This window comes from Misgurnus anguillicaudatus, chromosome 23, assembly GCF_027580225.2.
Source record: "Misgurnus anguillicaudatus chromosome 23, ASM2758022v2, whole genome shotgun sequence".
In the NCBI taxonomy this organism is placed as follows: domain Eukaryota; kingdom Metazoa; phylum Chordata; class Actinopteri; order Cypriniformes; family Cobitidae; genus Misgurnus; species Misgurnus anguillicaudatus.
This window is the reverse complement of record NC_073359.2, coordinates 11,208,068-11,227,159: the sequence shown is the minus strand read 5'-3', so window position 1 is coordinate 11,227,159 and position 19,092 is coordinate 11,208,068. Positions and strand designations below refer to the sequence as shown.

Below are 19,092 nucleotides of genomic sequence, written 5' to 3'. Positions count from 1 at the left end.
TATTAATGAAATTAACATTTAATAAGCATCTGTTGCGGTAATGATACATAGGTTTCGGAAATGAGGTTAATTATTTCGGTAATGAGAATACGTATACTAGCCTGAGATTTTGTTAAAAACAAATTTTAAAGTTAAAAGTCTGATAATATTTACAACATCATGCGTTCAAGTTCAAAACTGTTTTATTGTGTAGTCTTTGAAAAAAATATTAAAGAAAAAACATGAGAACAGGAAGGCTTATATTAATATTCCTTTGTGTCATATTTAAGTCCCCATTTATGCATTTAACATACTGAAATAAGATGGTCTTGATGACATATGCTGCCTACAAATGCGAGCTCTGAAGGCTGCAGCCATCGGATTGAGAAATGGCCAGCTAATGTCAGCTGGATATCACAAAACATTTGTGTAAATAAGATGAAAAATATTTCCTTGCTGGATATGATTTGGTCTTCTGACCTTTTACCATTCTGTATCTGTTTTGATTAGAGAGAGAGAGAGAGAGAGAGGGAGAGAGAGAGAGGGAGAGAGAGAGAGGCTGTATCCGAAAGTTTAGACAGCTGACTTGTTCCCTCGCTGCCTTATGAGACAATGACTTTGGCTGCATAATGGCAGCTCCAAGAAATGCTTTAGGACAGACTTCATAGGCAGCAAAATTGAATTCAGGTTGAAATGTAAGCAGCCCTCTCTGTGTTCCGGGATGTCGCAAATCTGCTTGTGGTGCGGAGGTCTGATCGACCCACCCAATTCACACGAGCTCTGTGTGCTCTGCTTGGGGCTTCTCCACCCAAAGGCGGCAATTGTTGGCTCAGGGTGTCCCTTATGGTGAGGATCTCCCGATGAAGGTGCTCAGGACCCGGCTCAACATCGCCCTTGGAGGTTTCTTACTGCAGTGTCCCACTGCTGGCAAAGAGCCGCTGGTGGTCGTCCTCCCCTCGCTCAACCGGTTCAGTTTGTCACCGAGAGCCTGTGTCCTGAACCGGGAGCCGCCAGGTCTGTTTCCTTTGGGTTTCCGGCGGGGGAAGATGAGATGTCTCTGACAGCGTTGGATGGAGACTGGGACCAGCCTCCACATGGTGCATCAGACACACAGCCATCCTTCTACAAGGAACTGGTGCGCATTCTCTTCAAAGCCGTGCAGGACTTGGAGATTGAGTGGAGCACCCCACAAGAACCCCAGAGAAGCAAGCTTGACTTTTGTTTTCTTCACTCAGGCCGCCCCGCTGATGCTCAGAGGAAAGTCACCAAAGCGTGGGCTACCCCTACCCCATTTTTTTTCTTAGGTAGGCTACCTGTGTATTCCCCCCATCAAGGACGCTGTGGCTGCTCACCTCTGCCCCTTGTCCACTTCCTTGGATGGTGTGGCGCAGCTTTGAGGGTAGTGAAGCCTCATGACAGCACACCTATCCGAAAAAGCATACCCGCGCCGAGAGAGGCTCTGTCTGCATTGCACACTATGGCGGTCCTACAGATCTTTTAGGTGCAGTAGCTTAAGGCTCTGGATGAGGGCAGCACGGATCTAAATACCTTCAGGGATCTGAGAATGGTTACGGATTTCACGCTGAGGGCCACGAAGACCACTCATGGTGGCCATGCACAGTCACGCCTGTTTCTCCATCCGGCCTGTTTGGTGACACGGTGGGCACAATCACGGAGCATTTCTCGGAAGCGGTGAAGAGCTCTAAGGCTATGAGCCACTTCCTACCTCACCACCCTGTGTCTCATGGACCAGAACCGGTGGTGCATCACAAGAGTCCCTGCCACAAATCCTCCAGTATATGATGCAAGAAACTGGGTCCTGGGGGACTGCCGTCCGGAACGAAGCTGCTCAAAAACAGAGCATTTTTCTCCTCAGTTGGTTTTGTGTTGCTCGCCCCAGGGCCCGTTCTCACATAAGCGTCTACAACACGCCCCCCCCCCCCCACTCTCGAACACGACCCACATGCTGCGAAGACAGCAGAGGCGGAAAGGGTTAACCCACAGTCCTAATGAATTGCGCAGCAACCCACTTTCTGTCACAGCGCCGGGCGCTTTTAGGCCATCCTCTCTGGTGTCTGTGACTCACACACTGCGCAGAAAGGAGGTGCCGCCTTTAGTCTCCCTTTGTCCCTCGCCCCCAGGCAGCAATCTGACGCTGCAGACAGCGCGCGTTGTGCGGTCGCAGGTAGCTGAGATGCTGGCACGCATGGGATCTAACTTTGTGGATCTTGTGATCCAACTGATGTTGCAGCGCCTAGATGCATGGCGTGCCATCGCTAGGTTGTTTTTGATACCTGAAAGTGGAAAGAAAGCATAACATTAAATTAGCATGTCTCACAACATGGGAGAAAAAAATGAATGTACACATCATCATATAGTATAGACTTGTTGCGTTGTGTTGTGTGTTTATCATGTACATTTCCTAACACTGTAGTGTGTTTTTGCTAATTACACCTGCTAGTAACATCTCCAAACCTAACCTCTCTCTCTCCTTCCTTCTGTACTCCTCTAGCCATTCTGGGTTGCTGTTAAGTTTCTCCCTGAACTTTGTCAACCTGGCCTTTGCTAAAGCTTTTTTCTCACTTGCTGACTGTCTACAATGAAGCATCATAAAGCAAAATATCAACAGTTATTACATTTTAAATTTATATTAAATTCATAAAAGATATTTAAATGTAATAAACAATATGCCTAAATTCTCATTTCCGAAACAGAAGTTCTCCTTACCGCAACTGCTATTAAATGGTTGCGGTATATGAGAATGGTGTTGCGGAGGATGAGGTACCCCAGTATGTTTTGCTAAAAATAGAGAAGCCACGTAGGCTTTGCTCATTTTTTATTCAGTGCATATAATTAGACTTTAATAAAGAACATTTTCATAAAAAATTGTAAATCAAACAATTTTCGAAATGTAGAAAACTACCTGTTTCAGTAATGATAATCAAAATGTCGTGTAAGCATTCTGACAAGAGAATATTTTAAATTTAACTGGAAAGATATAAAGAGATGATCTTACCTGGTAGCCATCTTGAAGTAACTGGTCCATCTGCTTGGTCACTCAAAATCAAACTTTATTAAAATTCTGTATGTGTGCTTAAACGGTCCTTAAAAAAGTGTTGCGGAGGATGAGAACATCAGGCACGGACACATCAATTTCCTCATTTTTCTTCATTATTATTATACATGAATATTCAGTAAATTATTTTTCTGTCATCTAAAGTAGTCTAGCAAAACATCCATTTATTTTTTTTCTAAATATTTTTGTTTTAATATGTTTAAATTACAGCATAACGCATGTTCAAACATAGCCGGACGCATTGCGGTAATGAGAATTTCAGCAGAAAATGAGATAAAATTGACAAATTATAAATTCTTATGTTGAAATCACACATTGTGCAAGGTAGAACACAGTATTGTGTTAATTCTGATGCTTTTTAATATTACTATATTACACATTTTATAGCTAAAATCATTAGTGCCGTGGTGTTTCAATGGTTTCGTGAGAATCACCCACTTGCTGTAGTGATTCAGTCTGTGTTTCTAATGTATTTTGACCAGATTAGTGAAATTGTAGATGAAATTATACAAATTAGAAAAGAAATAGAGATGAGAGGCTATGTAAAGTGATATAGAAATATTTATAAAGCAACTGCTGTAAACTTAAAATGTAAAAATACAGTACCTGTACTTTTCAGCACCTGTGAGAAAAATGGTCCCTAAATGTCACTGGAGCAGTACCCTTACTTTACACAAGAGTTCATATTAGTACCTCAAATGTACATAATGGTACAAAATATGTTAGGATTTTTTTAAAGAGTACTGCCCCAGTGACAGATTGGGATCATTTACCATTTTTCTGAGTAGTGAATGTTTAGAAGTGTAAATACGTTTTGGTTTCATTCTTCTCTCTACTAATCACAAATCACTGCAGTAACAATTGTATGATGTTTATATTTATTCATTTCAGACACAGACTTGTGCCACTATAATAATTAGAATGAAAAATGTTATAAAATGTAGATGCTTTCTCTATGACTAACATAGCTGTGTATATTTTAAAAGTTGAGCATTTTTATAGTTTTTTTTTAAATCCATCCATTTAACAAAACTTCAAAAGACATTTTTTTATATACATTATTCTTCAATTTTATTTATTTTCTTGCTTTTTCTTCAACTTTGCTTTGTTTAATAATCTAGCCCATAAGTAAATTTCGGATTTTATTTTCACATATAGTTCATTTAAAAAAAAAAAACCAGTTCACGTGAACCAGAAAAGCCGAATATGACCTCAGTCCTTTTGGTGTTCACAATAAAGTGGACTCAAAATAGGACCAAGCTCTTCAGAACTGAAGTGATCTCAGACCCTTTCTTATTCACATCACAACTTCATAAGAACACAGATCCCAGTTTTTTGTGCAGCAGTTGATTTTTATACATGTCAAAACCATACGTGAAGTGGACTGGGACCTGATTGCTTTCACATGTCAAAAAGAAATTGAACCACAAAAGGACCCAAACGCAAACCGTACTCAGACCACCTCCGGATGTGAGTCCTTTTAGGGGGGTCTGAGATCACTTGCTTTGTTCGCATACAAACTGAACTGCTCCGAGAGCATTTGGAGGACTCAAATGAAGGTGTGAAAACGTTTAAAAAAAAGTATAATTTATAAATAAACACTACTGGTGTGCATCTTGAGACACAACACTCGCACTCATTTTAATTATGTTAGAGCGAGTTGTTTTTAATCAAGACAACACTAACAAGTTAATCTGGGACTAGGCTTAAAACCGCTCCTAAGTGGCTTCCTGGACAGGGTTTCAGATTAATCCAGGCCTTATTATGACATTTAAGTAGCTTTTACCAAACCTTACAAAAACACTGGTGTGCATCTTGAGACAAAACAATGGCATTTAACATTTCTGTGTTAAAGTGACCCAAATAATGGGTTGTTTTAACCCAACTGCTGGGTTATTGTTAATCAACCATGTTGAAACAACCCAGCAGTTGGGTTAAAACAACCCATTATTTGGGTCACTTTAACACAGAAATGTGTTCTGTCCTATAGTTACCCAGCCCAGGGTTAAAAACAACCCAATATTTTTAGAGTGTATGTGAGTGCAAGGTGATTTTAATTTAAGGCAGCTCAAACGTTTTAGTCTGGGACTAGAATAAGTCTTGTCTGGGAAACGGCCCCATATTCATATATTGGCTGTTTACTCTGAAAATGTCTGGGCTATTTTTAAGCAATGTTGAGTAAATATTGGACAGAACACACCGCTGGGTTAAAATCACTTAGATCAGTGGTTAAAATTGACCCAATGCTATGGTTGCATAACAACAACCAAACATTGGGTAATTTTTAACCTAGCATGTTCTGTCCAATATTTACCCATTATGGGTTAAAAATGACCCAGATATTTTAGAGTAAAGAGACTTTACTGTGTATTAATAAATTAAATATAGGGATAACATTTGATATTTGATCAAAATTAATGTTATGCTGTCAAGTGTACACAATCCTGAACTAATTTGATATTTATATCCTAAGGTAAAAGACCATGGAAACATTAAATGAATTCTCATTAAATGAGAGACTCTGGGTTTGGTCGTCCTTGGCCCAGACATGGACTCAAACTTTTGCACTGGTTTGCCAACAAGTGCATTTCTTTTGAAAACAATGACATTTACTCTGAATGTGACCCAGCCCAGGGAGATTATGGTTTTCACAATTATCAGAACAGATCTGATAGATGTGGTAATAAACTTCTACCAGAAGTAGACATTTTATACTACGTGGTTGGCAATCTTCATTCACGAGGAGCTGATCAACTTCCTACATATGTCTTAGAATACAAGTCTACACACCGTAAGGACAGCAATACAGACCGGATTATTGTCAGCCTTGATGAAGGCTACATTGAAAAAGTTTATGTCACTCAGCACATTGACGATTCAAAGTATGATCCAGACGCCACTTACCGGATCTCCAAAGGCTTGCTCATGATCATCAGGAAAATGAAATTAAATGAATTTCTGTGTAAAACAGGCTATTCTCAACCAATCCAGTTTCAAAGACCTGTGCAGCCCATTTCCCCAATATTATTCAGATATTACACACCTGCACCTACAACTATAAACGTTCCTGTGGTTTCTCCAGACAATCTCCCACCAGTAAACCAATATGTTTCTGTTGACATGGAAGCGCCTCCTGCTGCACTGACCAGTGACACCAAAATCCAGATAGATGAAGTTATTAACACACCTAAACAAGAACGTTCAAAGAAACGTCCTGTAGAAAAGGGATTTTGGGATATGTGTACCATACTTTAGGTTTTCATAAAAAGTCCATGTCTATAATAATAGACCTCCATTACCACCAGGGTTTTATCTCTTTGTCCTATCATCATTAATAACAAATATTTCAACTTACAGAATATTTTCTAAGGTTTTTTTTATCTTTTTGTGTTACATTAAGTATTATTAATTATTTTATCATAAAGAGAAATATCATAAAAGCCCAAATTTGATGTCTTTTTTTTAGGTCACCAAATTGCAGTGCAGTGATTCCCAATCTTTTTCACTTTGAGGCCTCCCTAGGTGCCCACAACAATATTTAAAGGCCCCCCACTCAGTCATTTTTTCCACATAAAATTAAATAGAACTTGGAATGACAGATGTATATTATTTGCTCCTAAAAAGGCAAAAAAAAGTTTAAATGCTGAAAGTTAATAGTGACTTGTTTTCGTTAATCTGCATAAGATTGTATGTTTTGTGTCAAATAATGTATAATACATCTTGTGTAATCAAACTACAGAGAGAAAGGTTACCAACAAACATTGTAAAAAAACATTGTCAATTTAATGTTGTTGTTTTTTTCACGATTGCCGATTTAAGATTGTTTTGTCTCATGAATTTTCTTTGGGGTGGCAAAAAGGGGATGCACTCAAGACGTTTGAGAACTACTGATCAAAAACTGTTGTTGTTTAAATGATACATAATGGGTGGCACATTCTGTCATGCTAAATTTTGGATAATACAACCACCATATGTAGCCAGAGCTGGATAGTAACTAATTACATAAGAAAGAAATAAAGAAGAAATCAGATTCCAAAAATCAAGTACTTATAATTGCATTACATCTTAAAATACTTGTAATCGTAAGTTACTATTTTATTGTTATAGATTGCATTGCATGGATTAAGTTACATATTACTTTCTTATTTTTTCCTACTTTTCAATCTTTTTCAATTTTTTCATAATCTTACGAAAGCTTTCATTAGCCAACTGATCCACGAGGGTGGGCCTGACATGTTTTATATGCATATTCTATTAATCTTTTTCACATACTGTTTATATAGCATTGTAAAGGTCAAAGGATTTAGAGTAACAAATATATACAATTTTGATATATTCTTCAAAATTGTATTTTATATCAAATTGTATATAGCATAATCATTGAGTCATTCCTATCCTACTGTACATGTATACGTTTTCTAACCAAATATGCATGCAACATCACTGAAATAAACAAAAAATAGACATACAGACAAATTTAATTAATAAAACACTCACAATAAAAGCCTAGTTTGAGAAAAACAACTTATCTTTATCGATAATTAGTTGCGGTTTGTTTCTAGATTAGAGCCTTAAGAGCTAGAAATGATCATTGTTTGATTAAACAGGACTGCGCAGACCGTTCCGCCTATGACATCAAAGTATCGCGAGAGCGATGCGGGAACCGACAGCTTCATATGCGTTGTATTCGCTCTCGCGGTACATTGATATCATACAAACTGTGCAGCGACATTTAAGTTTGTTCAGCTGCTTTACCTCAGTGTTAGTTTCATAATGATAAATCGAAACCATATTACGATTGGCGCGTGAGAAAAGGCGCCATTTCAAATTTCTCGTAGGCATAGGTAAGTTCCCTAAAATTATTGACCCAGAAATATCACAGTTGTATATCGCGTGTTACTTTTCAAATGTTTAGGTAACGTTACGCGTTATCGGACCGAATTGTTGCAGCGGTTTCCTCAATGTAAGTAAATACCAGTGAGAATAAACAGCTGAAGTGAATACAGTCCAATGCATTAAACCGCATATCTTAAAGAAAGTCTTTTGTACGTTCACCTCAAGTAGACTACAGGAACAGATAACTTACTATTAGAGATAATCAGTATCTTTCTTTTTACATTTTGTGTATTGTGACATAGGCTACGCTTTATTCCAAAGCTATTTGTACATACGGAGCAGCAACTCCATGATCCAGCCTCCTTTCAAAATGGAAGAAGAGACCTTTGATTTCAGGTGAGAGTTTTACTAAAATAAACAAATCACTGTATTGATTATAAGGTCATTTAACAGTTTAGCTGATACATGTTAAATAAGCTCCTTTCATAATCGTCAAGAAAAAGTCAAGCAAATGTGAGACGTGTTGAATCGAAACAGATCCTTACGGAGACATTCAGGCTGAGGCTGTCATGCCATTCTTTACAAAAATAAATAAACGTCCAGTATGGACTTATTTCTCATATTTTCTTTGGTTCAAAACATTTAACTCAGCAGTAGGTAAAATATCACATAGACAATTGTGTAAGATTTGGGTGATTATAAATGTAATTGCACACCCAGAACTCCTAAAGTGAATAATAGTTGTTAAACAGCATAAAAATATTTTATAGTTCACCGCAAAAATGTTTACATGTTGTGTGTACATAACCTACCCATCACAGAAAACAAACTACTAAAAGCATTATTCTGTATGATGTAGTATTTATATGTTGTTTCCCTTATAGAGCCCTAAAAATGTCCACAGAGAGTCATAATTTGTTGGTTTTATTTTGTGGAGACGTTTTGGTCCCCAACTTATAAAATACCAGGACACACCCAACACTTTTATATTCGTATTCAATGCGGTAGCATCGATGTGCACATCCCTACTACAGTCGCAAACAGTCAAACCATTTGCATGACACAGACTTAAAAACATTCTTACATCATTTGTGACTCTGGACCACAAAACCAGTCATAGGGGTCAATTTTTGTGAAATTGAGACTTATACACCATCTGAAAGTTGAATTAAAAAAGCTTTTCCATTGATGTATGGTTTGTTAGATAGGACAATATTTAGCTGAGACCCGAGATACAACTAAACTATTTGAAAATCTGGAATCTGAGGGTGCAAAAAATCGAAATACTGGTATTGAGAAAATTGCCTTACAAATGTCCAAATGAAGTCCTTAGCAACACATATTACTACTCATAAACACATTTTTGGTATATTTACCGTAGGAAATTTACAAAATATCTTCATGGAACATAATCTTACTTAATATCCTAATGATTTTTGCATAAAAATATATCATTTGCATCAATCCATGCAATGTATTTTGGCTATTCCTGCAAATATCCATGTGCTACTTATGGTTTTGTGGTCCATGGTCATATTTGAAAAGTACTTAATTGTTCGCCCAACCATACAACATGTGCACAGCAAAACAAAATTGCGTTTTCCAATGTGCAAGGTAAGTACAGGTACAAGTCATGTTTATTTGTACAATGATAATACAAAACAACAGTTAACTTGGATTACACTTTGCATTAACGTGCGATCTCCATGATCAGATCATGCAGATCGGATCATCAGTATATCAGGACACGGCGCGTTTATATTTGTCAACGTCAAGTGGTTTTTGTATCTGGATGTGTTATCAGATCCTGTGCAGGGAGATGTGCTGAACTGAGATACACTGAGATGATCTTACATTTTTTGCTATGTTTTTTTCATTATGAACAGGAATGAGAAAAAGACAGCATCATCCCCAGAACCCAGCTTTGTGTCTATGAAGAGTAACAACTCCATGATTCAGCCACTTGTTTTCAGTGATGGAAAAGTGACCTCTGATCTCAGGTGATCTCTGTTGTTGATGCCAAACTAATATAATACCACTTCTTTAATATGTGTAATGTTGGGATAATTGCAATATTTCTAAGATTTAAGTTAAAAAATCTCTCTCCATATATATTTGCCTCTCTGTCTCTCTCACTTTGATTGTTTTTTGCAGTATGGAGAAGGCCAATTTGCTTCCGTTTAAATGTCCACTTTGTGAGCAGCAGGTTCTGACCGATCCAGTCTCCATCACCTGTGGACACAGTTTTTGTAGGCAGTGCATCAACCCGTTTTGTGAAAAATCAAGTCATTCAGAAGACTTCAGCTTTCCTCAGTCCAGAAAGAGATTTAAAACACGTCACGTTCCACAGCCATACAAGATTACAGCAGAACCTGGTTCTGCCCAGTGCTCCGTCAAATCAGGCCTGCCGGATGACACTGTAGACCCTCAGCAGGATTCTCACCAACAACTGGATGATGTTTTGAATAGAGTCAAAAATCAACACAAAAATAGCATGAAGATCAAATATGAGAGTTTATTTGAGGGAATCAAACTACAAGAGAATCAAACCCTCCTAAATAGGATTTACACACAGCTGTACATCATAGAAGGAGAGAGCGAAGGGGTGAATGAAGAACATGAGGTTTTACATATGGAGAAAAACACCAAAACACAAGATACTCAGATATTCTGCAATGACATCTTTAAACTCTTACCTGACTCAGGACGTGAGGAAAAGACGGACAAAATCAAGAGCGTTCTTACTAAAGGCATCGCTGGAATTGGGAAAACCGTCTCGGTGCAGAAGTTCATTTTGGATTGGGCTGAGAAAGAAGCCAATCAAGATGTAGATTTCATGTTTGTGCTTCCATTTCGAGAGCTGAACTTGATTCAAAATGATCAGTACAGTCTTCACAAACTTCTCCTCGACTTTCATCCTGAACTTCAAGATCTAGACGCAAAGATTTATGATGAGTGTAAAATTGTGTTCATCTTCGATGGTCTGGATGAAAGCAGACTAACCCTGAATTTTGCAGGCCGTAAGAAAATTTCTGATGTGACTGAGACTTCATCATTGGGTGTGTTGATGTCAAACCTGATTAGGGGAGATCTGCTTCCTTCCGCTTACATCTGGATCACCTCCAGACCAGCGGCAGCCAATCAGATTCCCTCGAAATACATCAACCGTGTGACAGAAATCCAGGGATTCAATGATCCTCAGAAGGAGGAATATTTCAGGAAGAGAATCAGTGATGAAGATCAAGCCAGCAGAATCATCTCGCACATTAGAGGAGCGAAAAGTCTTCACATCATGTGTCACATACCAGTCTTCTGCTGGATCTCATCTACCGTACTTCAAAACATCCTGGAACGTGATCACGGTGCAGAAATCCCCAAAACTCTGACTGAAATGTACATACACTTCCTTCTCATTCAGATGAACATAAAGAACCAGAAGTATGAAGAGAAAGATGAGAAAGATCCAAAGGAACTCCTGGAATTAAACAAAGAAGTGCTTGTAAAACTTGCTGAATTGGCTTTCAGACAGCTGATGAAGGGTAACATAATGTTTTATGAGGAGGACCTAAAAGAGTGCGGCATAGATCTCACCGAGGCCTCTGTGTATTCTGGGATCTGCACTGAGATCTTCAAAGAGGAACCTGTTATTTTTCAGAGGAGAGTTTATTGCTTCGTACATCTGAGCTTTCAGGAGTTTTTTGCTGCATGTTTTGTGTTTTTATCCTATTTAAAGAAGAACTCTAAGGTTATGAAAATGTTTCTTAGAGGAAAGTACAAAACTGGATGTAAGAACGTTCCCCTGGATGTGTTTCTGAACGGAGCAGTAAATAAAGCCTCAAACAGTAAAAACGGACACCTGGATCTTTTCCTCCGATTTCTTTTGGGCATCTCACTGGAGTCTAATCAGAGACTTTTATGGGGTCTGCTGACAAACATGGAGAAAAGCTCCAAAAGCCTTGAGAAAGTGATTCAAAACCTCAAACGTGTTAAAAAAAATAATGTCAGCCCTGAAAGATGGATAAATCTGTCGCAATGTTTGCTTGAAGTGAAGGACGATTCTGTTTCTGAAGAAATTCTGAGTTTTTTACAGTCCAGCGTGAATAAAAACCTCTCTCTTGCACAATGTTCAACCTTGGCAAATATGATCCAGTTGTCAGAGAAGGGGCTGGATGAGCTCGACCTTACAAAGTTCAAGATAAGATCTGTGGATGGTCGTGAGAGGCTCGTACCTGCTGTGTGGAACTGCAGAAAAGCTATGTGAGAGCTAATGGCTTTAATATAACAAAGCTTCATTAAATTTTATAGAAATTGAAATATCCTTATAATTTACTCACACATGTATATTCCTTTCTGCAGTTATGTTTTCAAATACAGTGAGGAGAATGGGTGTTTGAACCCCCTGCTATTTTTTGCAAGTTCTCCCACTTAAAAAAACGATGGAGGGGTCTGAAATTGTCATCGCAGGTGCATGTCCAGAAATCACAATGTATGATTTTTTGAACTTTTTGTTTGTATGATATAGCTGCAAATAAGTATTTGAACACCTGAGAAAATCAATGTTAATATTTGGTACAGTAGCCTTTGTTTTGAATTACAGAGGTCAAACGTTTCCTGTAGGTTTTCACCAGGTTTGCACACAATGCAGGAGGGATTTTGGCCCACTCCTCCACACAGATCTTCTCTAGATCAGTCAGGTTTCTGGCCTGTCGCTGAGAATCACGGAGTTAAGGTCTGGAGACTGGCTAGGCCACGCCACAACCTTGATATGATTCTTACAGAGCCACTCCTTGGTTATCCTGGCTGTGTGCTTCGGGTCATTGTCATGTTGGAAGACCCAGCCTTAACCCATCTTCAATGCTCTAACTGAGGGAAGGAGGTTGTTCCCCAAAATCTCGCAATACATGGCCCCGGTCATTCTCTCCTTAATACAGGTCAGTCGGCCTGTCCCATGTGCAGAAAAACACCCCCAAAGCATTATACTTAATGAAACTTAAGACGGGCCTGGGCATGTGCTGGTTTAAGCAGGGGAACCTTCCGTGCCATGCATGATTTCAAACCATGACTTCTTAGTGTATTACTAACAGTAAGCTTGGAAACGGTGGTCCCAGCTCTTTTCAGGTCATTGACCAGCTCCTCCCGTGCAGTTGTGGGCTGATTTCTCACCTTTCTTAGGATCATTGAGACCCCACGAGGTGAGATCTTGCATGGGGCCCAGTCCGAGGGAGATAGACAGTCGTGTTTTTTTTTTTTAGATTATGTCTCTCACAGTGGACATGCACCTTCGATGACAATTTCAGACCCCTCTATGATTTGTAAGTGGGAGAACTTTCAAATTCTTATTTTCCTCACTGTAATTTTATATTAGCATGCCGTCATGTAATTTGTCGAAGCTCCAAAAATGGATGGATATTTGTATATATATGATGGATATTTGTGCTTTTTGGAGCTTCCCATATAAGATTATAACATGATGGCATTTTAGTATTTAATAATTAATATGTATTCATCTGATTAAGGAAGTCATATATACATCAATGCTCATTTTGGTGAACTATTCTTTTAAAGGGGACAGAGAATGAAAAACCATTTTTACCATGTCTTTGTTGAATAATGGTAGTCTACCCGCATTCACAAACGTACAAAAAGTGCTAGACATTCTAAACATCTCAGTCTCATAGAAATTCCTCTTTTAGAAATGTCAGCCAGAAAACGGCCCAATCTGAAAAACTGATGCTTATGACATCACAGTCATCTAACTGCCCCTCCACTTTAAAATAATTGGCTACATTTTTTGAGTGGCAGCAAAGTCAGCCAATCAGTAATGAGATAGCAAGTTAAGCCAGTAGGGGGAGCCAAATAGGTGCAAAACCACTTGTTTTAAATCCCCCACCCTGATAGAGCTATCTGAGAGAGGTTTTTAGGAAGCTTCTAAAGCATTACAGACCCAAACAAAAAATGTTTTGTCTACATGTCACATTACAGAACAAGGATAAATATCCCACATTAGATCGCATAACTTATGTTTATCAGACATTTACTTTTATGCAGGCGGCAGACCATTTGGTCTACCAAGATTGTTATAGGAGTGTTATAAAATACCATGGTGCGCTGGCACTATGTGGGTCTGACTGAAAACATTTCTTTCTGTTATTCTGTTCAGATTTGGGAGCTGTCAGTTTACAAGCAGTTGTTGTGAAGTCTTGAGATCAGCTTTACAATCATTAAACTCTTCACTGAGAGAGCTGGACCTGAGTGACAATGACCTGCAGGATTCAGGAGTCAAGCTCATCTCTGATGGACTGAAGAGTTCAAACTGTCAGCTGGAGATATTGAGGTATTAATTAATATAACTGATCTGTGTTAAATATCAGCATGTGACTTATAAGAGGTTCTGTGCTCTTATGTGAACTTGCATCTATGATAAAAAGTAAAAGCAATATGACATCATTAATGCCATTTGAAATGCATTGCATGTTTAAACCTGATAGTCTTGCTGTTGCCAGAGATTTAGGAATATATTTCATATTAAACTGTTTTGCTGTTTAAATGCAATCACAATACCAACAATCTTATTTATGAAGAATTTGAAGTTGTTGATGTGTTTACAGACTATCTGGCTGTATGGTGACAGATGAAGGTTGCGGTTATCTGGCTTCAGCTCTGACTTCAAACCCATCACACCTGAGAGAGTTGGATCTGAGCTACAATCACCTCGGAGACTCAGGGCATAAACTGCTCTCTGATAGACTGAATGATCCAAACTGCACACTGAGAAAACTCAAGTATGTCAACTCATACCGATTTCAATTCGATTCAGTGTATATCGGTCAATTTATCAATTTATTTATTAATATATAGGAAGTGTCCGACAGCAGATACAAAGTTATCTTAATCTGTTTTTCACTGCTTTGTTGTTGCGTTTCAATCTGACGTATAGGCAGAAAGTATTGTCCGTTAATGAAAATGCTTGCTGTGGCAGAAATGCATAGATGGACGTTGCGTGAACCTCATGTCGATAATTTGTCAGACTTTGATCAATACATTGATTGATCCTGGATGTGGCTCATACGTCCTGAAAACCCACAAAGCAATTTTTCTCTGGCCCATATCCGGCCCACACAATCAGCTTTTGCTTGGCCCACATACCGCAATGAATGACGGCCCTTGTGTGGACCAGGTCTGGATTCCAGACAAGGGCCACAACTTACCCAAATCTTAGCCAAGTTAATTTCCCAAAATTGGCCCTGAATTGGGCCAGATCAAAATGTAACATTGGAATCAAAACATAACCTTAAGTAAACCATGTCAACAAGCTGCTGGCTCTTTGATCGCCCCCTGGTGGCTGGATGCAGTACAAGTCATAAACCACAAACAGGACTTTTTGGTCCTTTAAGATAGTTGTCATCACGCTGATATATGTTCAATTGTTCATTTTTGTAATAAGTTTCATTTTAGCTAATATTTGATGCTATAGAAATGGGGTGGGTCGTTATGATTGACATTTGTGATTGACAGCTTCTCTAAGCGGACTGTCGGAGCTTCAAGGGAAGATTGAATATATAACTTACTATTAACTTTCGATTTCTGTGTTAATTAACTCCCAGCTTGGTATTAGCTTGTGTAGCTGTGTTTTGGTCACTTTTTAAGCTGGTCTAGCTGGACTTGGCTGGTCAGGCTGCAAGACAAACTGACCCACCAGCTTAACCAGCTTTTCCAGGCTGGGAGGACCAGCTTAAACCATCTGCTACCTTGAACCAGCAAAAAACAGCTACTAGCTCATGCTGGTCTTAGCTGGATTTTTCAGTAGGGTAGTTGGCAGTGGCGGGGGGGCGCAAATAAGTGTTCGGCGTGTCATGTGTGTTGCTTGTGTTTGTTGCATCATGTGAACCATGTGCATCATGTGTTTTGTCAAAATAAGTGCCTGTTGCACACGTGTCAAAACCGTTTATGATAAAAGAGACGCTCACGTTCACAAAATACACGCAAGACACTCCCTAAACAGTAAACTCTGATTACGCATGAGATTATGTGAGTATCTGGCATCTCTTTTATCATAAACCCTTTAGACGCATCTGCAGCAGGCACTTATTTAGACAAAACAGTTGATGCACATAGGATCACTCGAACACGCAGAACACATATTTCGAAATTACGAACCACACACATATGACGGGCTACATTCATGTTGTGACGAACTTCGCATCGAGCGCCCTCGAAAAAACAAGTCACTGGCCGCCACTGGTAGTTGTTCTTATTTTAAATCATTTAAAAAATAGCCGTACTGTTTTTAATATATTGTGTATTATTTTGTGTTTTTAAATTTAAAGGCAGAATAGGCAGGAATTATCCAAAAAAACTTTTTTACAAATTTGTCTAAACTGACTTTATATACCAATACATAAGTAAAATGTAAGTACTCCGAAAAAGAGAGCACAAAAATCGAGTGTCTGTATACCTCTCAGCACTGTTCTAAACACAGCTAACTTTTCCATTCACTCCACCCCCTCCCTTCTGGGTTTCTTCTTAAGCCACGCCCCCAAAACACATGAACGCGCGAATTACCTCAGACAAGCGGAGAGGAAGGAGCGCGGTGCATGTAATAACATCAAGTCACAATCACATGTAATAATACACCTAACTTTATCACTAGGAATATAAACAGATGGCTTTTATAAACGGATGGCTTTTAGTACTCACTCAGCCAGTGTTTTGCATGGAAGAGTTTCTGTGATGAAAGCATTGTTGACTCTGACGAGGACTACACTCCGCAGACAATACCGCATCATCGACTCGAGGAAAAGCCACGCGATATTTCCTCTCGTTTGATTGCTTCATTTATTCCTTTTTTGCCTTCGCTGACTGGATATGCAGGTACTGTAAGATGTGAATGCAGTTTCTGTGAGTTGTTAGTGCTATTTCTCTGCTGTACTATTGCTCTTTCTATTGCCTCGTGCACGTTCAAATCAATCGGGTGTGCGCATGTCTGGGCAGATCCCATAGCAACGGGTGGAGCCATGGTCGCGAGAGAGAGTGATATTTGAGCAAGCTAATCATATGTTTCGTCCCGGATGGAAATAATTAACTGTGCTTAACACAGTCGTGAGAGGTCTACAGACACTCGAGTTTTATACTCTCTTTTTTAGAGTACTTACATTTTAATTATGCATTTGTATATAAAGACAGTTTAGACAAACTTGTAAAAAAGTTTTTTAGATAATTCCTGCCTACCCTGCCTTTAAGTGGTTCGTTGTATTTGTATTTAACTTACATTATTTTAGGAAGCCACTTTGATACCGCGGCTCCGCCTCTGGGCTCCACGGACGATTCCTTCTGCGCATGCCCTGGCCCGGTTTTGCGTGACGTGTCAGCGTCCATCGTCGTACATTTTACATTCAGTTCATTACAATGCAAGGAAGCGGTGTCGCAGCGTCCATCTTTTTTTACGTCTATGATTGATCCATATCGATGTGTTGCTACACCACTACTGCACATGTGTTATATCTTATGAACAGAATGTGATCTATTTGTGTTTGTGTTTTATAGTGTCGATCATGGGGGAAAGATCAGGATTACACCAGGGCTACGAAAATGTAGGTCTACACACACACACACACACACATCTCTTTAGTGTCTTTTATTGCATTATAAGTAAATGTTCTCTCTTGTGTTCAGATGCCTGTTATCTCACACTGGATCCAAACACAGCACACACATATCTCATACTGTCTGAGAACAACAGAATGGTGAAATATGTGAGAGAAGAACAGGAGTACCCTTATAACCCGGAAAGATTTGATTCAAAGCCTCAGGTGTTGAGGAGAGCCTGACTGGACGCTGTTACTGGGAGGCTAAATGGAGCGGAGAGGCCGATATATCAGTGGCTTACAAGGGAATCAATAGGAAAGGAGAGAGTGACAGTGAGTTTGGACTCAATGCCGAGTCCTGGAGTCTACAATGTTCTGATGACAGATTTGTTGTCTGGCACAATAATGAGAAAAATGCAATTCCTGTCCGTTCAAACTCCATTGACCGAGTAGGAGTTCATCTGGATTGGCCGGCGGGAACTTTGTCCTTCTACGGCGTCTCTGACACACTAACCCTAACACACTTCCACACATTCAACACTACATTCACTGAACCTCTCTACGCTGGAATTGGGCTTTATCATCTCACCTCTGCAACACTGTGTTAGACTTTTGCGAGGGACTTTGGACGCACATACTCTGACTAAATGGATCTCTAATAGTGCAACTTGTTATATACAACTCTGTTTTCCTTCACCTTCAAGAGTGACATTGACATATGTTTCACGGTCCAATTGCAGCATATGTATGTACAGTGCATGTGTATATGCTCTACAAAACTTTCTACAAAAGTGTCATTTCCAAGATGGTGATGTTTGAGCAAACTCTTACTTTTTAATGGCACAGGAATGTGCGACAAGGCAATATTATGACAGCTATGTCTATCTTTGGAATAATTGGTTGTGCATAAATGAATGTGTACATTGGCAATTATTCTTATATTACAATTATACTGTAACAAATGACACTGCATGTTGTTTTATTACGTATATGGTAAGTCTCCCGGAAAAGGGTTGGCAACCACTAAGCTAATCTCTTTTATATTAATTTCCTCATATTTCCTCCAGAGCAACGTAAACGGATGAAAACCTACGTTCGATGCATCTGTCCCTTTTATTTTAACTTTATGCACGCTGCATATATACACCTTTGTATTCTTGTGTTGTCTTTATGTTGTATATATGTTCTTTTATATGTACTTGTTATGTATAACAAGTTTTTAATTAAACAATAAGATTATTGAATAACCATCTATCTTTATTTTATATTCAGTGATTGTATAGTTACAGTATACAGTGTTTGGAGTAATGCAGTAATCTTTTAAAAAAAAATGAAACTGAAAAATTCAGATATATGTTTCAATGTATAACATTTTTATTGCGGTCTGCATTACTGTGTTTGACCATGAACGTGACTGTCCTACCCAAATGCAAATTTCATTTCATTTCCATAGATACGACACACCCATTGGTTAGGTCCGGTTAAGTTTCTGTTTCCAATAGGAGGAGCATCCATCTTAGTTTTTCTATAGCTTGAAACAAACACCAGCTCACAACATCCACTGCAATTTTGTGATGGTTGTCCTAAAAGGTTTGATCTTTTTTTCTTTGTTTTAAA

General features: G+C 38.8%; 1 protein-coding gene and 1 long non-coding RNA gene across 2 annotated transcripts; one reads left to right on the top strand and one right to left on the bottom strand.

The window, feature by feature from the left end:
- Nucleotides 1-491: 491 nt before the first annotated feature.
- LOC141359287 (uncharacterized) lies at nucleotides 492-3,017 on the bottom strand. The gene is made up of 2 exons (XR_012365698.1): nucleotides 2,460-3,017; nucleotides 492-2,273 (listed from the first exon to the last, which is right to left on the bottom strand). It is a non-coding gene; the product is annotated as an uncharacterized lncRNA (long non-coding RNA).
- A 4,676-nt stretch (nucleotides 3,018-7,693) lies between these two features.
- LOC129453142 (NLR family CARD domain-containing protein 3) lies at nucleotides 7,694-18,722 on the top strand. Its single transcript, XM_073861458.1, is given in 9 exon segments — nucleotides 7,694-7,899; nucleotides 8,194-8,287; nucleotides 9,778-9,891; nucleotides 10,046-12,148; nucleotides 14,052-14,225; nucleotides 14,500-14,673; nucleotides 17,435-17,481; nucleotides 17,564-17,701; nucleotides 17,704-18,722. Coding segments are annotated over 8 exon segments (3,177 nt in total). The 5' UTR covers nucleotides 7,694-7,899; nucleotides 8,194-8,240; the 3' UTR covers nucleotides 18,084-18,722.
- Nucleotides 18,723-19,092: the final 370 nt, after the last annotated feature.